The following is a 24,185-nucleotide window of genomic DNA, read 5'->3' on the forward strand; positions in this document are numbered from 1 at the left end:
GGTGTTTAGTGGGTAGGGGCCAGGGAATACAACAGAAACTTATTCAGTCCAAAGTATTAACAATGCTGAGGAAGAGAAACTCTAAGTTATTCTTATCAATACAGTGCAGATGGGAACCCAATTCACTGAACCACTTCCTACCTCCTAAGTGTGTATGAGGATACACATTCTACATAATCTCTAATGAAGACACATACCAGCTTTCTGAGCCATCATCTTAAAGAAACCCACACGCGATGTTACCAATGACAAAGGTATTGCTAATCAGTGTTTACTCGACACACACTCACGTGATCAACATCCCATGAAAGAACCAAGGAGAAGGAAGAGGATGCAGGTTACCTCTCAAATAAGACCTGGCTGTAGTCGTCCAGGACGTGGGCATGAGTGTGCAGGAGGATGGTGTTGTAGGCCACCAATGCCACCATCATGATCAACATTTTCAACTCGTAATTCACCCGCAGGAACACCGAGCAGGAAATCAAACCCAGAATGCAGCTGTAGATAAAGTACTGGAAGAGGGAAAAAGATCGGATAAACGCTCATGATCTCTTCTGGGAAATGCCGGAGTGAGAATTAATGGTGGGGATCACGGCCGAGTTTGCTAGTAGCTTCTAAACTGGCAGTGAAAGCAGAGGCCCTTTTCTGTTTTCTGACCTAGAGTGGTAAATACACAAACACCTTTGCTTTAAAAAAAGAATTATTCATTGCATGGCTGGCTGACCCACTGGGGCAGGTTCATTGAGGATAACTGTGCAGAGTGCCGAACAGAAATAATTTTTTAAAAATATTTTATTTATTCCTGAGAGACACAGAGAGAGGCAGAAACACAAACACAGGCGGAGGGAGAAGCAGGCTCCCTGCAAGGAGCCCGAATGGGACTCGATCCTGGATCCCAGGGTCACGCCCTGAGCCGAAGGCAGATGATCAACCCCTGAGCCACCCAGGCGTCCCCAGAAATAATTCTTAACAATGTATACAGAAGGCACGTCATTACAAGCAAATGGCATTTGCTTCTTGCAAATGAAAGCAATATGACTTTGTAGACATTTATAGACCTAAAAAGTTATATTTATGACTTTAAAAAGTTATAGTACACAGACTCTTTTTTGGCCTTTCAAGTTTTCATTTATTAAGAGGATATAAATTGGGGCACCTGGGTGGCTCAGTGGTTGAGCATCTGCCTTCTGCTGAGGTTGTGATAGCTGGATCTAGGGATCAAGTCCTACACTGGGCTCCCTGCAGGGAGCCTGCTTCTCCCTCTGCCTGTGTCTCTGCCTCTCCTCTGGGTCTCTCATGATAAATAAATAAAATCTTAAAAAAAAAAAAATCTCTTAAAAGAATAGGCAAAGTGGGAGCCCGGAGCCATGCCAGCCCGGAGAGACTTGCTAAATGAAAGGTTGCCAGTCGCACAAAGCCTTTATCTGCTGCACCACCGTGTTTTTATGAACCAGGGCTAGCTGCCATCAGCACTCCTAGAACGGAAGCAGCATTCAATAAAGTTTAATAATTCTAATAAAGCATAGCTCTGACTGACGTTTGATAAACCCTGTCTTTAAAAAATAGCCTAGTTTGTAAGCCACTCAATTTTAGTGTCATTATATGGAATAAGCCATGTAAGGACTACTTATTTTTGTTACTTTAGTTCTTTTATTTCCCTGGCTAAGGCCGTCCACAGTAAGCTATCTGGAAGGCTAGAGATATTAGCTCATCCATCCTGTCCTTGGGGAAGAAAGGAAGGCGAGGAGTGAGCCAGTCATACCAAGCACCTCCTTCTCTGCGGGAGCCAGGCTCCGTGAGTGGAGGCACCCCCGCAGGAGTCAGCATAGACCCCGTACTTGTGAGGACTTGGACCTGGCATTTCAGCTTCATAAGGAAGACCAGTAATTGTCCTTGATCACACAGCAACTGGGTCACTCTTTGGGGCAGGGAAGCTTTCCCCAGCAAGGCAGCATTACAGGTGGCAGCATTTTATGGGACACTGCATGTTCTAAGCATAATTTCTTTTGGTCCAAATTATCAACTCGATGTAGGTCCTCCACTACATGACACCACCTGTCCTATAGCAGAGGGCAGGAGGAGGAAAAGCGGAGAAGAATGTGTCCAGATGGGGCTGCATGGGCTGGCAGAGTGGAAAGGCACAATTGAGACATCCGTGGAGTGGCCAGGAGCAGTGGCTCTGTCTCTGCCCCCGAGCAGGAGGTAGGGAAGGTGGCGTGTGCTCTGAAGCCAGTTCTTATTCACACGAATCCTGTCACTGTTACCTTCTCGAAGTGACTAATTAGCCACCAGAGAGGGCAGGCACGAGGGCTCACGGACAGGATGGGCACTGGGCCTGGGGACAGCCAGTGGATGTGGCCCAGGCGATGCTGCCGAGTGCCTGGGGAGGGCCGCCCAGGGAATGTGCGCAGCAGTTGGACATGGAGGCTCGTTCCTGCTGAATCCGATGAGATGTAGGCTTCTACTTCTCACATCTTTCTTTAGGTTCATTTTTCTGCTAACTCACTGTTACATTTTTCAAAAGTATCAATCCACGACAGATTGAAAATTAAAAAAAAAAAAGAAGCCGAACTAGTCCGTGTGGGTGCCTCAGTGGTTGAGCATCTGCCTTTGGCCCAGGATGTGATCCCGGGGTCCTGGGATCCAGTCCCATATTGGGCTCCCTGCAGGAAGCCTGCTTCTCCCTCTGCCTGTGTCTCTGCCTCTCTCTCTCTCATGAATAGATAAATAAAATCTTAAAAAAAAAAATGAAGCAAAATGAAAATGGGGCCTTCTCCACGAGGAGTCTGAGAGGCCCTGGTTTACGACCTAGCAGTCTCTCTCACTCAGTAATCAAGAGTACTATAGAACTGCTCCTTAAAAGCCATGAAATTGCCTTGGGAGCTGGAAGGAGGGAGGCACTCAGGTCCAGACAGGATGCTGCTGCTAAAATCATGCTGAAAACCACAGAATGAACATGATCAACATGGTCAGCCTAATGGAAGGAGCAGAATTAGGAGCCACGATGTGTATCAATGTGTGCATGTGGGGTGGGAGTGGGGAGATACAATTGTAAAGGTTTTCTTCATACGAAACATGTGCCAATAACTATACAAATATGCCTATGTTTTACTTTTTAAACTTCATTCTTAGGCTTTTAAAAAGTTTTCATATTATAGGAATATTTACTAGAATATATACGTTAATGGGAAGTAGCATTTAGTCCATTCTTTATTAAACAGCCTCTCTGGAACACTTGGAGGCCACACACAAGGTGGTCTTGGAATTGATTAAAGGTAGGCTGGCAGCCTGCTGACAGCGGTAGAGGGATGTATGAACGGGGGGGGGGGGGGGGGGGAACACAGCCTGAGGAGGCCAGGCCATGGGTTCTGAAAATCAGCTGTTTCCATTAATAAGGCACCTGCCAAGGAGAATGTGGATGGGCAAGAGCTCTGGTGGCAGGATCTTGATCTGACTTCTATTAGGATGTAATGACTAGGGGTCCCTGGGTGGCTCAGTTGGTAAAGTGTCTGCCTTTGGCTCAGGTCATGATCTCAGGGTCCTGGGATCCAGCCCTGTATCAGGTTCCCTGCTCAGTGAGGAGGCTGATCCCTGCTCATGCTCTCTCTCTTGTTCTCTCTCAAATAAATAAAATCTTTTAAAAAAAATGGATGTAAAGACTCATGACCTATTTCTATATAATTCTGATATAGTTGATATATTAGTTAAGGTTGCATTATTAATATGTAAAATTAATTATTAATATTTTAATTACTAAATATCATTTGTTAATGTTAATCTTAAGTTAATGAAGCTAAAACTAGTTAATATGGTTATTAACAGTATTGATATAGCTAACTGATGAAATCAACTTGCATTTTAACGCCAAAGGAACAACCAACCACTATTATCCACTAACCCCTTAAGTCTCTTCTGGGCTCAGTGCCCTCACCTGGAAAAATGGGAATTCCAGGAACAGTGGACTTATAGGGCAGGTTTTTTGGATGAAATGATATAAATGTCTGACATGGTATAGATTGCCGACGTGGCAAAAATCCTTTGTGGTTGATATTGTTGGGCATTTTATTTATTTATTTATTTATTTATTTATTTATTTATTTATTTATTTTTTGGGCATTTTAAAATGACTTTTTCTTCCTACTACAGGAATTATACATCTGATGTTAAAAATTAGGGAATATATAGGGGCTTTTGGGTGGTTCCATCGGTGAAGCGTCTGCCTTCAGCTTAGGTCACGATCTTGGGGTCCTGGGATCAAGTCCTGCATGGGGCTCCCTGCTCAGGGGGCATCTGCTTCTCCCTCTCCCTCTGCTGCTCGCCACCACTCCTTCACTCTCTCCCTTTCATAAAATCTTTTTTTTTTAAAGATTTTATTTATTTATTCATGAGAGACACACAGAGAAAGAGAGAGAGGGGGGCAGAGACACAGGCAGAATGAGTAGCAGGCTCCATGCAGGGAGCCCAACGTGGGATTTGATCCCGAGTCTCCAGGATCACGCCCTGGGCTGAAGGCAGCGCTAAACCGCTGAGCCACCCGGGCTGCCCTCTTTCATAAAATCTTTAAAAATCTTAGGGAATATATAAAGGACGCAGGGTTTAGTGGCAGGATATAACAAAATAGCATAATATATTTAAACAATTAGATTTAATCTAACTTTTAAGTTGTTGTTGGCTTTTTTTTTACTTTCTTGTGTGATCTTGAGGTTACATAAACACTTTGATGAATACCTTTGTCTCTAAGTGTTTGCACCTGTAAGATTAATTTCTAGAATTAGTACTGCAGGGTAAAAAATATGCTTATTTTTATGTTTTTTGATGCTACTGCAGATTACCATTAGGAAGACAGAGTCATATCGCTTTATACCACCCGTGGCAGGGAATGTGGACTCTCTTCCCACAACCTCGTCAACCTCAGATACCATGCATGAGGGGGATAGAGAATAATATATAAGTTATGCACACCCACAAATGGCTTTCTGGATGTTCCCTTCTATCTATTAAGGGGGAAGCCAGGATGTTTCCAGGTTCCTGTGGGACTCTTTGCACAGATATAGCATTATTAGTGTGCTGGTTGACAGTGCTTGAGCACGTGGGGTTCCCTGGCAAAGCTCATCACAATCCTCTTTCTGAGGATTTATCTTTGGAATAAAAGTGGCTTGTGGACGAAGTTGGACCTAGATTTTAAAGAATGTATTGCGGAGTTTTGCAGAATCTTTTAAGACTGAATAAATGCTACTTTTCCCCATCTTGGGTTTCTAATGATTTGCTTCTTTTGAAAATAAGAAGTCCTATGGACTTATCTAAATGAGACTCAGAATGATGAACCCACTCCATTGCTTTTCATGATGCCAAGCATAGTGAGTTGTTGCATTTGAAAACACTGGATGGAGAGATTTAAAAAAAATGCTTAGCCAGCTCTCTGTTCCTTTCTTATGAAAATGCATATTCACTGTAAACCGTTGAACGTGCACCGTGAGGGCCGCATGGGATGCTCCCTCCTCGGGCTTGTGGACACCCTGCGAGCCAGTGTTGTCCATTCACAGAGGAAGCACCTTTGAATTTTTATTATTATTTTCGATCCTTCTCTACAGAAGGCAGCTCCAAACTGTCCTCGGTGAGATCACAGCCACTAAACCCTTACCGTGCATCCTGTCTCTCACTATTCACTTCACTGAAATAGAAGACATGCTGTCTGATGCTCATGGGGGTTTATGATAATGTCTAAATGAGGGCCCAGACCCCTTGGACGAGGGATGGAGCTTAAGCCAGTCTGTCTTCCAGGGCTTGCGGGGCCATCATTAGGGACCTTGGTTCGGCTTGCCTCAGAAGCCACCTCAAAAGCACATCAGACACCCTACACTGTACACAGACCTAGGAGCTTCCCAGGAAACTGCAGACAGATGGGGGAAAGGATCAAAGCCAAACAGCAAGAGAACAAACCCATGAAAGAAGAATGAGGAAGGGAATCTCCTTTATCACCACAGCTAATGGAGTTTAAAAGATTCGTAAAGAATTTTTATTTTTATTATTTGTTTTTTTAAAGATTTTATTTATTTATTCATGAGAGACAGAGAGAGAGAGAGGCAGAGACAGAGGGAGAGAGAGAGGGAGAGGGAGGGGGAGAGGGAGAGGGAGAGGGAGAGGGAGAGGGAGAGGGAGAGGGAGAGGCAGGCTCCCTGCAGGGAGCCCAATGTGGGACTTGATCACAGGATGCCGGGATCATGACCTGAGCTGAAGGCAGATGCTCGACCACTGAGCCACCCATGTGCCCGGTAAAGAATTTTTAAAGTATACATACTAAATTACCAATTTCAATCCCCCAAATGGTTCCCTTAGCACTCTTGAAATGGACTATATGGGCCAGAAACTCAATGGGAATAATCTAAGCTATTTAAATGATTACACAGGAAAGGAGAGAATCAAAGCTTTTTTTGGCACAGTGATTTATGACATGAAGTTACTAACTAGTAAATAATACTAGTAAATGAGTAAAAGGGATTTAACCTTTTTTGTTTAAAAGACTGACATGTTAGCAAGTTTTGAAATCTCAATCTTGGCCCTTCTGGATATTGGTTAAAATGAGTCCGTCGGCAAGGATTACTTGAGGCTATCCTCAGTGGGCAGTGTTGGCAGCCAAAGGAGAGGCAGAAATACGTGGTCCTGTCATCAGTCAGGAAGCCAACACGAATCCACTGGGACAATTAGCAAAGCCTCTAAGCCACGAATACAGAACTTCAATGACCTACAATCCAATAGCAGATGCTGAGTTCCATGGTATAAAATGTAGCGGTAAGAGAATAAAAGCAAGAGACATCTGTGAGAGCACAAAAATGACACCATAGGTTTGCATGTGTCTAGCTGGTGTCCATTAGCCAGGGCTGCTCTGAACCAAGGCTGGCAGTTTTTAGCTTTTCAGGGCCTACTCAGTTATCCACAGCAAAGAGGAAACCTCTTTGAAGGTGAAATCTAGAGCAGATCAGAAAGTGGAGGCCATCACATCGAATGGGTGAATAACTCACGGGAAAACAACAAAAGCAATAATAATGAGTGAAATGTTCTTACCGGGAGGAAAAACAGATTTTGTGCACGCAGAATCGCTGCCTGATTACTTAAGGCAGACAGACTCATGTTTGATGTATTGGCAGTTGGAGGAATTGTTTCCTCTGGATCACTCAGGAAAAACTGCAAAGAAAATGTTTTTTCAATGAATTAGTACACAGGAGCTGAAAGAGTTAGCAGGTTGGCGCTAAATTATTAATGGCTATGTTCCTTCTGCACAGTAAGCAGGATTATGTGGGCAATCTGGTGTCTGTATTTCCATTGCTAATAGCTTTATCTTGTCCTGTCTGAAGCTTTGAGAATTTCTATTAAATAAGCAAATAACTACTTATAATTGTGCTCCACCATTCTAGTGAATTCCAGAACCACACGATTGATAGTAAAGCAAACAGAAAAACACCTCTGTTAAATATTAAATTATAAATGTATAAAGTACAGGGCAGAGGGCTTGGTTAGAATTACCTAAGGTTGACATTGCCTCGCACCCAGACATTCAACCCTACCAAGAAATCAGAGCCTTCGGATTTAAAAAAAAAATGTTTGCAGTGTCTTCCCATCTCGTTTCAAACATTAAGTGGGCCCAGGGACTTTTTGATTATAAGAAATTAATTGTGTGGCCAAAATGAAGTAACGAGTGTCAGCACTTGTGTGTATTATTTGTGAGTGCTGGGTGGTTCAGGATCCTGAGGGATCAAATGTTGAGAGGATGAATGCTCTGAGTAAGGACTGTAGGATAGGGGTCCTGATTTAAAAAAAAAAAAAAGTAATCCTGATAAAATGAAGTTGGTTAGCTCTCATGTCATGGTCACCTACGTCAGCACCCAGAAGGAAAGTGTCAACCAGTTACCAGGTAGAAGAAATTCAGTCTCTCTCTGTTTCTGTCCCTCTTTCTTGGAGAAGCTGAAGCACAAACTGTTGGGATGACCACAGATCAGCCACTTTTCCATACCAGGGCTGAGGGTCAGGAAAAGGTAAACCAGAGAATTACTCCGGCCAGGTTCCCTTGGCTGAAAGAAATGCATCTCATCCAAAAAGTAGGTTGTGTTTCCCGTGTAGGGCTAACCATAGGTACCCAAGATCTAAAAGCAAAGCTTTCCTGTATAGCTTCTGTAATTGCTTCAGTTTCTATTGACTTATTTCCTTTGATGGCAGATGTCAAATACCTAAACTAACTGACCGTGGTAGATAAGGCATTTATGTAGTTTACTCTTGGGAACATTCCTCTGGGATTCCAAGAACGATACCGGACACACTGTTTCTACTCAGTGTATCATTGGATAACATGCAGCAAAATACTAATTTAAAGTTCAAGGAAATGCAGATTTCTTTATATACTGCTAAAAAAGTTATCAAAGAATGCCATAAGCCCTGGTCAAATTACAAATGTGCTAATACTTTGGGAAAAAAAAATTACATTGGGGGAAACAATGGAGTAATTGCTTGGCAAACACTGGGATCCAAATTTTCACATAGATTTGATAAACCCAAGACATAACTGATTTAAATATTACTGAATCAAGAAGTGACAAAATAAGACTGTTTAACTGGCTAGGCTACTAGTCTTAAGCACCTGGATCTTAGTATTGATAAAAACTTCTGGATTATATCAGCATAGAGAAGAAAATAAATGTCTGCTGTACAAAATAGTAGAATATATCCTGTGAAAACTTCAATCTTGCAAGGGGGCTATTCAATAAATAAGATTTGATTTGAATTTGAAAAACAATAGAGGGCCTCAGTCACCATCCCCAACACTGCTTCCTTAACCCTTTCTGCTCCCTTTTTCTAAGTATTTACTGAAGACTCCCACAGTCAAGAAACTCTCCATTGTCTGTGGCATCACCGTGTGATTTGGCTCAATTTCCCTACTCAGTCTTCTCAAAAGTCACTTAAAAAAAACAAACAGGGATCCCTGGGTGGCGTAGCGGTTTGGCGCCTGCCTTTGGCCCAGGGCGCGATCCTGGAGACCCGGGATCGAGTCCCACGTCGGGCTCCCGGTGCATGGAGCCTGCTTCTTCTCCCTCTGCCTGTGTCTCTGCCTCTCTCTCTCTCTCTCTGTATGACTATCATAAATCAATAAAAACAAACAAACAAACAAACAAACAAACGACAACTCAGGTCATCTCCTAATTACAGCCAGTCAAATACCCTGGAGTCACTAGCCTCTTGTCCTTCTGTCTTCCAGGCTAAGCTGCCTCAGCCTCGTCTACAGCACGCATTTCTGGCATCCTAGTTACCTGGGGGAAGTCCTCTCTGGACCCACTTTCTCATTGTACCACATTGGAAGGAACTGGGAAAATGACCTCTAATACAGCGTATTGCGTATTTTTAGCTCTATCTTTGAATTTTACTTTTCCAGGGCAGTTCAAAAGATTTCAGAATTGTGTTTTTCAAATGATATTAAATTGTGAACATTATATTTACTGTTCTGCTTAATGCCTGATGACATCATCGTTTGTCATTTGGTTGGAATTAGAAGTCTGGATGACAACGTCCTAGCTCAGCATGCTCACTCCCTGTCCATACGTCTCATAAAAGTCTCACTATTTATAATATTCTCTGGGAAGTATCTCAGAAGACAGTGTAAAATGACAGGGAAGTCACGAGATGACATGGGCAAAATGTCAGAAAAAAAAATGGCAGCTTCTCATTGGAGCTTTTCATGCATGATTCTGAAGAGTCAGCTGGGATCTAAAGAGAACCAAACACACGGCTCATCTGCACGTTGGTCCCTCAAACCCTATATCTGGAAAAAAACCTGGATACCTGATTGCTTTTCCCCACTTCTTACTGAGTTGTTTGGCGTCCCATGGGGTAAACACCAGGTGTTTAAAAACATTCTGGTAAAATTGCCATGGTTCATTTCAAATAAAACTGACCTGAACATTTTGTCATGTGTTCATGTGCAGGGAGATTTAAAGGAGGCAGTCCTCTGAACATACTGTTCATGGGGACTGCCTCTAGGCTGTGAAATTTCAGGGTTTGAAGCAGTACGAGCAACCAGCAAAGCACTGGAGACCCAGGGTGGAAGGGCCATGTGCCAGCCAGTGGCAGAGGGTGACGCTGGGCAGCCCCAGCCCTCACATCACTGCCCACACATCTCTCCTTTCTGAGGCCAAGACAGGGAGGGCCACTGATACTAGGGAAACATCCAGGAGGGCTGCTTGCCTGAGGCTGGAAACCTTTGGGGAGAACCAAGAGGCTCCCCAGCTGGGGAGGGACTGCACATCAAGGAAGACAAGAATGTGGAAAACATGCTCCGTGAAATAAGTCAGACCCGAGGACACAAATATTGGGCCATCCCATGTGCACAGAGTCTAGACCAGGCACATTCACAGCAGATAGAGTGGAGGTTATGGGGGCTGGGGAGCAGGTGTGAGCAGTTAGTGTTTCACAGGCACATAGTTTCTGTTCGGGATGATGACAAAGTTCGGAGAAGAGTTGTGGTGGGTGCCCAGCAGTGGGAATGTCCTCAATGCCACTCAGCTGCACCTTGAAAGATGGTTAAAATGGTCAATCTTATGTGATGTGTATTTTACTCCAAGGAAAACTAACACACATTAAAAACCGAAAAAGAAAGGAAAGGAGGAGAAGGAAAGCATTGTTGCTTTATCTCAAAGAGAAGACTTAAAAATCACAAGAGCTTTGCAAGAGGACCTGAGTGAGGGCTACAGCTTTCAAAGGAAACATCTTTAGACAGAAAATTAAATTTTCTTCCCAGGGACTTGAGCAAAGCAGGCAGCTCTCGACCCCCAGCCCACACACAAAAAGAGCTGCTTGTCCTATTAAAGTGTGAGTCAAAGGCCTGGATCAGGCTTGCTGGGCTAATGAGTACTAAGACATAGCAAAACCACAGGTTGGGACCGGGGCTCAGCTAGTCTGGAAGTTGTGTTCCCAAAGGAAGCACTGAACAAATTTTAAAAGCTGGGCTGAATTAAACAGAAACCTCTCCAGGAGGGGGATCTGAAGCAGGGTTAGGAGAAAAGGCACAAGAAATCACGCCGAGAGCACTTAATGGGGTGGTACAGGTAAAGACTGGAGGACACCTGTATCCCAGCGGAAGGGTCCTCTGGCCTGAAGGGGAGTGGGTGACCCTGAAGGCCCACCTCCCCTGCACGGCACCCACAGGTGCTCAGCCTCTGCATGCTGCATCAGCACCACCTGGTGATGTGCATGACCCAGGTGTGGTCACTGCAGCCTGTGGTGATGACTTGGGACACCCTGTGTCTGTCCATGCAATCCCAACATGGGGGGTGGGGATCCGAGTAGCGGAAGGGCATTCCACTGCAAATCTTCGGATGCCGGCAAAAACCGCACCTTGGTAATCAAGTGCTTTCCCTTCTGTGATTAATAAGAAATCATAAGAAACCTTTACAATCAGGGGAAATGATTTCCTTTCTCTACCTAGTGTTGCCTTTCATACTGTTTCATGAGGTTTCTCTGAAATAAATACCAAAGGAGTATCTGCATGGAAAAGACCTGCTAATTTCACGGCGCCAGGTATCAATAAAAATGATGGACAGAAAAAAAAAAGTCACCTGGCTTCCTCCTTGCCCACAGCCTCTGCTGCAGCAGGAGGTGGCTCGGTGCGTGAAGCAAAGCCTTGTTTCATTTCTCTCCCGAGGGCCATCCATCATACTTCTAATGTGTGTCCCCCAGACTTCTCTACCTCGGTTGGCAATAAATTCCTTTCTTTGTGAGAAAGGAACACAACACTGGGAGATGTATTTCTGGTCCTGAGGATATATTTCTTCTCCAATGGAAACAGTTAATATAAAAAAAAGTAAATCTGCACCTAAATACCTAAATGCTCAGCATCTCAAACATTTACAGACAGTGATGGGCTAAGTATTAGTTACACTAAATATTCTCTATGAAATGCCATCAGATCTGTTTCCCACATAGGTTCCATCTTATAGAAAATTAGGTGATGACTCCTGGTTTTACGAGGACAAGGGCACCCTCCTTCCAGGACTCCTCAAGATGGGCTTCTTGGCAGAGTGAAGCAAATGAGGAAGCCATCCAGCTCTGGCTTCCTGTTGGCATCAGTTTCACCTGAATCTCCACATATTTCAGAAGGATCGGCACGCTCTACAGCCTAAGAGCAGGACAGATGCCAAGAAACATGTGAGGTCCGCTTCAGCTAGCCTCTTCACTACTTCTTAAAACAAAAATCTGCCCTCAATTGAGTTCCAGATGTCTCATGTCTCCCCTTCCCCACCTCGCCCCCGACTCTCGCAAACTCTTACCCATCTTCTGGAATTCAGCACAGCCAGCCCTGCCCTCCCGCCTTGCCACCACTCCATACATCTCTGGCACTGGCTCCGAGAACTCACCATGAACTCTCAGAGGCAGGTAACAGGCTTTTGGGTACCGAGCATCTAGCAATGTACCAGGCACACATTTATGCTCAATGGATCTTTTTATGCCAAATGAAAGCTATTTGGCAAAAACTAAGTCTCTATTATTTATTATATATGGTCTACCTCCTTGACTTGATCTTCTGCTTCTGGAAGGCAAGGACTGTACATGATACTCAGTAGTTCCAACAACCAGCAAAACATCCAAAATACGAAGTATCTTCATGGCTTATGGTTGATGGAGATTAATGTTAGAATAATAAGGACGCATCGCAACGTGATATGTGTCTTTAAAATAGACCGGAGCATGGATTAGCTACGTGTCTATTTTAAAGGATATACACGTAATGGTAATTGGATACAGTAAGAGAGGCCCCAGGTTAAATATTTACAGACCGCCTGGTTCTGTACTAATCAGGATAGTGATGGGAGTGAAAGAAACAAAGACCAGACATTGCTGGGGCGCGTAGTCTCCAGGCAGGATTCCTGGGGCACACAGGCTCTAACACTCCTACAGCTTCCTCAAGGCTTCCTTCCATGTCTTTCCACTGTAATTTTGCCCTTAGTGTAACTTCCCTCCATAACTGTAAACACTCCCCCCCCCAGGATCTATGTTAGCAATTACTGTCCAAGCATATGGCCACCGATCTACATCTGAAGAGTCTCAAGACTAAGGTTCTACTGGACAGTAGTAAATAACTTTATCTCAGCAGCAGCTAGCCCTGCAAGGTCGTGGCAGTCTTGCTTCCAAATTCCTGAGAGACTAACGCTCTCCCCCTAAGCCCCAGCAACTAAAAGGTCTAGAACCAGCTATTCCTTATAATCTCAGGGAAGATCTTTCTGCCCATGGCTCCTGTCCCCATCCTATAATAATAAAGAGATCTTTCTGCACAAAAAATGTTTCAAAATGCTTTCTGGACCATTTGCTCCTGGCCCCACATCAGTGTATTCGAATAGCAGCTCATTTTCCAGAAGTGGAAATGGAGCCTGTGGAAATTTAATAAAATCGCACAGCTGGAAAAGTGGGAGCTAAGGGTTGAGATGGGGCCTTTTAAACTCCAGAGCAGGCCACCTCTCCCACTGCCCTCTCTGTATCTAGATGGTTCTGTTATCTTTGGTGAGTGCCCCTGCTGACATTCAGTGTCACCTCTATAAGCCAGCAGGTGGGAGGCTGCTGGAAGCCACTGCCCTCTCTCTTTGCACAAGGCATCCTTTGCCTTCGAGAAGCTGCTGGTGTAGCAGCTGGATGTGGAATTTAATAGGTAGTAACCAGTGTCACCGTGGAGCTATGGCCGAGGTTTGAAAATCCCACTGAGTCAGGCATCGGCAGCTACGAAGGCTGTGCTTGGTGGGAGCCCTGACTCACCATGTTGAACACGGCCATGGTCAGAATGATGGCCGTGGTGAGGACGGTGAGGGAGACCCGCGGCCAGGGCCGGTCGGCGATGATGCCCGACGACTTCAACAGCCACAGGAGAGAGGCGGATGCCTTCTTGCTGCATTGCTGGGAGGAGACAGAAAAGGAAATGCATTGCTGGTTTATGTACTCCCCTGGGTTTCTCTGTGATGTTTAAAACCACCAGAAGCATCAGTATTCTTTGCAGAGCAAATAATAGGCTTTGCTCTCCCGTGGGGGACCCATACCAGGTCACAAACCTTATTAAAATTAGGTTGGCATCACTGTTACAAATAAAGAACAAATTAATTACACTTCTGTGATAAATGTAGAACAGTTTGCATGTCCTTTTAGATAGACCTGAAATTATGTTTTAAGAAAAAATTCTCTGGTAAAGGAAAAATATGTCAGTTAATTAAACCACTCTGGGGGATGTGTTGGGTCTCAGATCCCAGTGATGATAAAGCAAAAATTCAGCTGATCCAGGCAGAAAACACATCAACAGGTAGCTCGTCCTAAGAATACAAATGGACCACAGAGCAGATTGATGCCCCAAAGACAACACTTCATTGTTCTGAGGCGTGTGTCCTGGGGGTGGCTTTACCTCATCTCACCCACGAGGGGCTTCTTGCCACTCGGGGAGGCTCTTTTTTCCAAATTTTAATTGTGTTTAACATAATTTTTAAAAACACATGACACATTTTCTCTCCTTTCCCCTATAACCCCTTTCACTATAGGGGAAAGGAGAGAAAATGAGTGGGAAATATCAGAGAGGGGGACAGAACATGAGAGACACCTAACTCTGGGAAACAAACAAGGGGTAGTGGAAAGGGAGGTGGGCGGGGGGTCGGGGTGACTGGATAACAGGCATTGAGGGGGGCACTTGACGGATGAGCACTGGGGGTTATATTATACGTGCCAATCGAACTCCAATAAAAAAAATATACAAAAAACCCCCACATCACAGAACATTCTCCCTCTTCATTGTTAAGTACGCGGTTCAGTTGTTACCTTCAGTTGTGTTACCTCTATTCACAGGGTTGTGTAGTGTATCTCTGTGACTTCTGGTCTCGCACCATGGGAAAGTCTATACCCATTGAAGAACTCCCCTCCTCCCTTCCCCTTGCCTCTGACAACCACCAACTCGTTCTCTGTCTCTTACTCTGGGTACCTCGTGAATGTGGAGTCACGCAGTATTTGTCTTATTGTGACCGGCTCATCTCACTCAGCATCATCTCCAGATTCATCCATGTTGTCACATGTGACCAGATTTTCTTTTTATAAGGTTGAATAATACTGCATTATGTATAGACCACATTTGATTTAGCCATTCAACCATGGATGGACACTGTGCTGCTTCTGACTTTGGGCCATGGCGAATAACGTGCCAATGCGCGTGGGTGCTAGAGATCTTTGGATCCAAGAAAGGACTGAGGCTTTTGCAGAATGGTGGGCAATGTCCCCTCAGCATTTTCAGTGGGCCAGACTCTGCTCTGTGGGATTTCAGTGGATGAGCTCACCTCATCCTGGGGGCCACCTTTCTGGGGAGGAGCCCCTTTGATATGGACTTGTGTCAAGGTGGTGGGGGAACAGAGACGGGGAGAGTTCTAAGGGGTGGATGACAAACTGCCTGTGCCAGGAGTTACTGTACATATTTACAGATGCTCCTAAGAGGACAAGGGTTACATAAAAGTTCTTTCGGGATTTATATTTTAACCTTCATGTCAAAGGGGTGGCCCGATGGCTACATGTTCTGAAAACACCCCCCAAAAGGTTACGATTTCAAAAGTTTTAAAAGAAGGCCAACATACTGTACCTTTCTGACTCATACTACTTAGTTAATAAAATGGTAAATCTGGTGTGACATCCATAAATCTCAAATAGCAAAGCCTCAACAGCATGAATAAACAGTTTTATTTCTGTAACTCTTTCACATTGTCTCTCTGCTTTAATGGAAGCATTGCGGTATGCTAAACACTGATACAGCAATTAAACTAGTTTTTTTTTAAGATTTTATTTATTTACTTAGAGAGAGTGTGAGCGGGGTTGGGGGGTGGTGCACAGAGGCAAAAGGAGAGAGCAAATCCCGAGGAGACCCCATATTGAGCACAAGCCGGATGTGGGGCTTGATCCCAGCACCCTGAGATCATGACCTGAGGTGAAATCAAGAGATCCTACAACACAGAATGAGAGGTGGTCAGAACAGTAAGAACCAGCCTGTGGCCCAAGATCAAACCCCTACAGCTGAGAGGCTTTCTGCAGGTTAGCTATCCTCCCTGACTTCTGCTTCCTCATCTCTAAGATGGGGTAGTTATACCTGGCTCCTTGGTCTTCTAAGAGGTTAAAAGCTACATCAGGCACCAGGGGCAGACCTTACAATCCTTAGCTCTTTCTTGTTACATTTATGAAGAAAACATCATACTTCTCAGAGACATTTTAGGGACCAAAAGTCTCTCTCTCTCTCTCTTTTTTTACATTTTATTTACTTATTCATGAGGGACACAGAGAGAGAGGCAGAGACACAGGCAGAGGGAGAAGCAGGCTCCCTGTGGGGAGCCTGATATGGGACTTGATCCCAGGACCTCAGGATCATGCCCTGAGCCAAAGGCAGACGCTCAACCACTGAGCCACCCAGCGCCCCTAAGGACCAAAATCTCTTTGCTCCATATCAATATGAACAAAAAACCCCTCATTTCCCCTCCTTTTCACTACAGGCGAGGCCAGGTGAAGAGAACTGTCATGAAACATGAAAATTGGTAAGCACTGCTGGTGACAAGGACAAGGAAACAGTGGGTGACACAGATGAGCCCCCTGAGCCACGATGCAGGGGTCGGGGGAGACATTCACAGGAGCAGCAGATGCCAACGATGGGGAGCAGAGAAGAAAAGGAGGATCTGATTAAGGAAAAGGAGACCCCTGATTCTACTGCGGCTCTGAATAAAAAGTACCGCCTGGATCCTGATGTGATAATTTGGTTCAGTGTATTCTATTTTGGGTGAAGTATTCAAGTAAAGTCTCTGAGGGAAAAATAAGTTTGTCAAAATTCGCACCATCCTCATGAAAGGTTATAAATAATCCCAGTCTCATAGAATATTTTGGCATTTATTGAGCCAAAATCAAGAGTTGGATGCTTAAGTGACTGAGCCACCCAGGCGCCCCAGTGTCCTTTTCAAAAATAAAATCTAGAGAAGTAGAGAGAAGTAGGTGTTTCTATTAAGTGAAGTTTAATAACATGAAACACATTTAGAAAAGCTATAAATCTAACGAGAAGTAGCAAATTTTTAGTATTAGAAAAACAAAACTCATCTTAAAATCTTGTCTGAAAAAACATTTAAGTTTATCACATAAACACGCATTTTTGTGTATTTGCCTGAAGGAACATCTAGTTTGGCATTTTAATTCCCCAAGGACTGTCTTTTTGAATGGCAGCAACAAGCTGCAGGAATAATTACTTGTAACATTTAGTGCTACAGAGACTGCCATGTGTACTTTGATTCTTTAATTGTACTTGAATTTCTGGCAGAAAGGCTTCTTTATTTCCATCAATCATATTTTACAAAATCAACATGTTTCTTCCATAAGCCCTGAGTGAACTACATTCCTCAGCCATCCATCCACTGTGTGGCACTCACAGCCTGTCCACATTGTGTTATATCTGGCCACAAGGAGAGTTGGTTGAGGATGGTGACCCTATCATACCCATCTTTGTATTCCCAAAGCAGCACAGTGTTGAACAAAGAGCAGGGACTCAACAAATACTTGCTCAACATGTTCTTTATCTTAACCATGGAATCAAAGGGAAATTTCCAGCAGCCAGAAACACAGGTGCTCACTGCTAAAGGGACTGAAGATGTGAGGTTGGCCTAGGAGTGTTCTGGAACTGGATGCAAGCTATAACACCTGGAGGGTGGGCTTTTGATGCCCATAGGAGGAAAGAAAATGTTGCCTTGGTCTTGCAAAGGATGGGCAGCTGAGACCAAGATCCCTGAATAAAACCAGAAGCCTCAGGGTGCATATCTCTTTTCAAGTAATTATTTTCATTTACTCTGGGTAAAGTTTCAGTATTGGAATGACTGGATCATATGAGCACTGACTAGGGTAGAGAATTGTTGAATCATTATATAGTACACCCAAAATTAATACAACACTGTATGTTAATTATACTTCAACAACAACAACAAAAAAACACAAACAAACAAAACCCCAGAAGCCTCAGGAGAGTGTTCCCGCCATGTAGAGTCTAGAAAAACTCCATGCACTAGTTCAGGGAAGTATCAATAAACTTCCAATGATAAATTCTAATTCTAAATACGAGTGATGGGTTTGAAATGTTATATGCTCCATAATGTGAACCTCAAATTGAGGGGTTATTGAGTCAAAGACCAGAGAAAGTCCTTGGAGTTCCTGCTAGCTGATGGAGGACAAATCCCACTGAACATGACCTCAAAATAAAAAAGAAATTATGAACTACATAGGACAACAGGCCATAAGAGGAAGAAACAACAGACACAACAGAAGGTAGAATTAGCACCACAGGATCTTCACATATCATATCAATTTGAAACAGCCTGCAAAATAAGATTAAAATAATCAAAGGTGGATTAGAGTAATAATGAATGAGCATTTAAGAGAAAATAACAGATGTATTTTAAAAACTATCCACAAAGACTCTCAAGGGATGAAAACGAAAATATAGATATTGAAAAACGCAGTAGTTATGCTGAAGAGGGTAGGATGGCTCTGAGGAAATACCTCATAAAACAGCACAGAAAGACAGGGATGAAAAACCACTAAAGGAATCTCGAGTCACAGAAAGGATAATAAAAAGAACCAATACACTTGTAACGAAAGTTTGAGGAAAAAGAAAACAGAAAGACCAGGAAAGAAGCAAAATACATGGAGCCATGGAGAAACAGCTTTGTGGACCTGGAGCAAAAAACGAGCTCTGTGGCTAATGAGACATCCTGACTCTCAAACGGGAAATGAAAGTAAAGCTGTACCTCAACACCAGAAATCACTGGCCCACGACTAACAAAGAGCAAATCTATAAAACAACCAGAGAGAAGATATATTACCTACCAAGAAACAGCAATTAGACTATAGATTTCTCCTTGATATGTTAATATGGAAAATATGGACTAATGTTTTCACAGTATTAGAAAAATTATCACAAACTCTTTCTCAATAAGGAAAGAACAGACCAGTTTTTAAATACAAACGCTGAGTACATGATGCACAGGCTCTCACTGAAAGGATTAAAAAAGAAGGAAACAGTCAACAAAACTAAAAGGCAACCTATGGAATGAGAGAAGATATTTGAAAATGACATATCAGATACAGGGCTAGTATCCAAGATCTGTAAAGAACTTATCAAACTCAATACCCAAAAAACAATCTAGTCAAGAAGTGGGCAGAAGACATGAACAGACATTTTTCCAAAGAAAACCTATACATGGCCAACAGACACATGAAAAAATGCTCAACATCCCTTGTCATCAGGGAAGTATAAATCAAAACCACAATGAGATACCACTTTACACCAGTCAGAATGGCTAAAATTAATAAGACAGGAAACAACAGATGTTGGAGAGGATGTGGAGAAAGGGGAACCCTCTTGCACTGCTGGTGGGAATGTGAACTGGTGGAGCCACTCTTGCTCCAGAGGTTTGGAGGTTTGGAGGTTCCTCGAAGAGTTAAAAATAGAGCTACCCTACGACCCAGCAACTGCACTGCTGGAGATTTACTCCAAAGATAAGGATGTAGTGAAATGCCAGGACACCTGCACCCCAATGTTCACAGCAGCAATATCCACAATAGCCAAATTGTGGAAGGAGCCATGATGTCCTTTGACAGATCAATGGATAGAGAAGATGTGGTCTAGATATACGATGGAATATTACTCAGCCATCAGAAAGGATGCATACCTACCATTTACATTGACATGGATGGAACTAAAGGGTATTATGCCGAGTGAAATAGTCAATCAGAGAAAGACAATTATCATATGGTTTCACTCATACATGGAATATAGGAAATAGAGCAAGGGACCATAAGGGAAATAGGGAAAACTGAATGGGAAGAAATCAGAGAGGGAGACAAACCATGAGAGACTCTTAACTCTGGGAAACAAACTGAGGGTAACTGGAGGGGAAGTGGGGGCAGGGAATGGGGTAACTGAGTGATGGGCATTAAGGAGGGCACGTGATGTGATGAGCACTGGATGTTATATTTTATGTTGGCAAATTGAATTTAAATAAAGAAAAAAATTTAAAACAAAGGGTTAGAAAAGGAACAATCCTTTGGGAATGTGGAGATGGAATCCTGGAGGAAGGAATGATATATTCAGGAAGAAAAGTGAGAAATTGATAAACAAAAATGATGACAACAATGAAAACAATGAATAACAAGAGCAGTTTAAATTTAGAAAAATTTAACCCAAACTCTTTATCTTTCTGTGCTGTTTTATAGGCTATTTACCCAGCTCTCATCTTACCTTCTTCAGCATAATGACAGATCAAGAATCTGATCATCTTATTCATCTTTCATACTCAGGAATGGAATGGAAGATGGAACAAGAACATCAGATTTGGAGTACAGTATTCTTCAACAATAAGATGGAGCCATTGATGAGCTCTGTTAGTCTTGTGTACATTACACATTTTAAGTTAATTAGTCAAAAGAAAATACTAGGATGCATAACTTCCAAGTCACTATAGGGAATAAAAGAGAATAAATAAATTCCATGGATCCAAGGGGACACAGAAGAGGAGGAAAAATATATAGAAGCAATGAAGATACATGCTGGAATAAAAAAGCAAAAGCAAAGTAAGACTGTCATAGTAATTATAATGCACGTAAGTGTGTTATACTTGACAAGTATACTTGACAGAGACTGTTAGATCAGAGGAAATAACTTGCAACTGGATTTTTTTTTAACCAGAGACACACCTAAAACCCACATACTGACAAGGAAAAGTCAAATACAAAGAAGGAAAAAAAGAAGTCTGGGAAAGTACGAAACACAAAACGCTGCAGAATTATACTGATATTGGAGAAAATAGACTTCAAGGGAAGAAACTCCTGTAGGGTAGAGAGCTTTTCTATCAGCCAATGTGTGACCTACACACTATGTCCTTCTACAGGACAGACTTCATCCCTGCTGGGAACAGGGTCACTGGGCTGGCATCACATAATCTCTGCTACACACAACAGGGGGCAAACACACTGAGAAGTCTCTTCTGATGTGTGCTAGCATTTTCATTTGCTGTATCTGGCATCCCTGTTCTAAGAGACACTTTTGGGGGTGGTTTTCTTTGTGGTATTTTGGTTAGAGTCACTCTTGTATTTGTTCCAGAGATGTACATCCACTCAGGTAGTCTAGTATTCAATCTGGCCATAATTCTGTACTTATTATTACTCATATTATAATGACAAGCATTATTAATTTATTGCCCCCTGTAATGAAAACGTAAACTTATTCTCCATTTTAGTTTCTACTTGTATGAACTGGAGTGTTTTGGTCATCAAGTAAAATAATATATTTTCTTATTTGAAGGATTCTCATATATGTGAAAACATTTTGCAAAGTATTATTATGAAAGGTGCTTTCTTACTAGAATATTTTAGAGTCTAAATCCACTTGTAAATTAACTTTCCCCTCCCCATCTTACCAAATGTCCTTTGTTTTTTTTAAGATTTTATTTATTTATTCATGAGAGACATACAGAGAGAGGCAGAGACACAGGCAGAGGGAAAAGCAGGCTCCCTGCAGGGAGCCCGATGTGGGACTCGATCCCAGGATCCCGGGATCACACCCTGAGCCAAAGGCAGATGCTCAACTGCTTAGCCACCCAGGCATCCCTTATCAAATTTCCTTTAAAATGGAGCTGTACTTTCCCCAGAATCCAGTTTTAAATAAATTGGGCCAAAAGTTGAATAATGTTTATCAAAACTAGACCAGAGGGAAATACAAATGTGGCTCTCTGTGAGGTGGTCTTGACTTACCTCTGTGATTTTGACCAGTGGATACTTAGCCGTCACTGCAAGGCAACATCCATGCCAGGTATGCCCACGACCATGAACGTGGTCACCTGCTGGTGACTCTCCACACACAGGCTGGCACCTTCCAATTAGTCATAAGGGTCCTAGGGATTGATTCCAACCTCCTTGCTATACTACAGGGCCAGATGTGTACCATCTGTGAGCACCCGTTTCACTAACTGCAGAAAGGGCATTTCCTCCAAGGGATCTCATGAGATGAGCCACAATACATAAAATGCCTAGCAGAGCAAATCATTTTTGATATAATACGGTTATCTGTAAACTGAGATGAGATTAGACGCAGAGCTATTTGTGGGGATCCTGCCTGTCACAGGCCCTTTGCACGGATTCTGAAGGTTCTTACCCAAGAAAGGGAAACCTTTGCTGGTCTTACAGCACTCAAACTGGTGGTCCTGCTCCAAAGTCTTCACTTCCACCATCAAGAAATCAGATTACAAGTCCTTCTTTATCATGGAGGATCTTTATCATGATCATTCTTTATCGTGGAGGAAAACTTTTCCTCTAAGTGACTGGAGTGGAAATTTGCTGAAGCACGTGGTACCTCCAGAGTTTGGCATCTCTCATCCACAAAATGTGGGGCTGGACAAGGTTATCTCTGGGTTCCCTGTCTGCTCTCAAGTTTTACAAATCTGAAATGCTAACCGGCATCTGCTGTAGATGCAAGTGCCTCATGAAGGCGCTGACACGGCAGTGCCTGTGGAGACCTGACAAGTAGGGGACCCAGGAGAGGCCAGGGTGCCAGTGGCCAGGAGCCCAGCAGTGCTGGCAGCAGGGGTTGGTGGCTGGGGCTGAATTCAGAGCCACACATTCAGAAAAAGTCAACCCGGGTGAGAATGAGGGCAAGACATTTTCTGCACAGCAGTGCCAGGAGGCTGCCTTTGGGTGCAACCCAACGTTCCTTCAAGCTTAAGGAGATTAAATATTTATCTTGTATTTCAAGTGCTGGAAGTACTACAATGAACACAACAGGGCTGAAGCGAACTCGCTGGTGATCTTTCCATCTAAAGGATCACAAAAAATAATATAAGATGAGAAGCCCGACCAGCAGGTATGAGGGAAGTTGGTGACAAAGGTGGGCTCTGCCAAATTGGTTTGGGAAGGCCGGGAGGTTATTTCAAACTGAGGAGACAACTCAAAGCACATCAGAATCAAAGAATCAAAGCATGGGTGAGAAGGCATTTCACTGTGGCAAGAAGATGGTCACCCACTCACCAGTGCTTCACACATCTATCTACCTGCAGAACCTGTGCCCACGCCAGGCCACCTGGAGAAGGGAAGATCCCTGTGGCACTCGGGGACGCCTAACTGGCCGGGTGGTGGTGCTGGGGAGGCCGCGGAGGGGCTGCGTGGAGCTGGATGAGTGCACACAGTGGAGGGGAGCCTCACCGAGATGCCTTTAGTCCAGTAGTGCTTCCTTCATGCATGCTTATTTTTTTTATCTTATTTATTTATTCATTCATGATAGACATAGAGAGAGAGAGAGAGAGAGAGAGAGGCAGAGACACAGGTAAAGGGAGAAGCAGACTCCATGCCAGGATCCTGATGCGGGACTCGATCCTGGGACTCCAGGACCATGCCCTGGGCCAAAGGCAGGCTCCGAACCGCTGAGCCACCCGGGAATCCCCTGATTTGTTTGTTTGTTTGTTTTTTTAAAGATTTTATTTACTTATTCATGAGAGACACAGAGAGAGGCAGAGACACAGGCAGAGGGAGAAGCAGGCTCCCTGCAGGGAGCCCAATGCAGGACTCAATCCCAGGACCCTGGGATCCTGACCTGAGCTAAAAACAGACGCTCAACCACTGAGCCACCCAGGTGCCCCCACGCATGCTATTACATGCATTCCTGTGGGCAGCATTCTGCTGGATTCACTGGGAGACAAAAGTCAGTGTGGGAAACAATTCTTATCTCAGAAAAAAACTACTCTATGTAGGGGAAACAACAGTCACACTCACCAGAAAAATTAAAAAAAAAAAAGAGGGGGAGTCAACTAAGTTGTTACATAATCAAGTGCTAAATTATATGGCACAGATCCTAAGTCCCACAGCACTCAACAGAAGCGCCCACTGCAGGGGCTGGTGGGCTTCTGAAAAAGGTTCTAGAAGGCAAGCAGTTGCAGGACCCACCCACAGAGTGAAGTAGGCAACAGGCAACAGGCGGCAGAGGTAGTGCTGGGGAGCCACTAGTGCAGTGAGGGTGGGAGCGAGGGGCAGAGAGGGGTGCGCTCTGGGCTTCTCATAATAGGAACAGTGGCAACAAGTAAGTTCCCAGACTTTTTTATCAGACTGAACAAGTATCTGATTTTTCTACC

General features: G+C 43.7%; 1 protein-coding gene across 1 annotated transcript in view; it reads right to left on the bottom strand.

Annotated features, from left to right (window-relative positions):
* The window catches only part of ADCY2 (adenylate cyclase 2), a 387,968-nt gene that overhangs the window by 49,979 nt on the left and 313,804 nt on the right, over positions 1 to 24,185 (bottom strand). The window contains exons 16-18 of the mRNA XM_025451236.2: positions 13,786 to 13,923; positions 7,063 to 7,182; positions 343 to 512 (exon numbers count right to left, since the gene is read on the bottom strand). Coding sequence (XP_025307021.1) covers positions 343 to 512; positions 7,063 to 7,182; positions 13,786 to 13,923 — 428 coding nt within the window. The remainder of the gene's footprint in view (positions 1 to 342; positions 513 to 7,062; positions 7,183 to 13,785; positions 13,924 to 24,185) is intronic.

This window comes from Canis lupus, chromosome 34 (assembly GCF_003254725.2).
Source record: "Canis lupus dingo isolate Sandy chromosome 34, ASM325472v2, whole genome shotgun sequence".
NCBI lineage: Eukaryota > Metazoa > Chordata > Mammalia > Carnivora > Canidae > Canis > Canis lupus.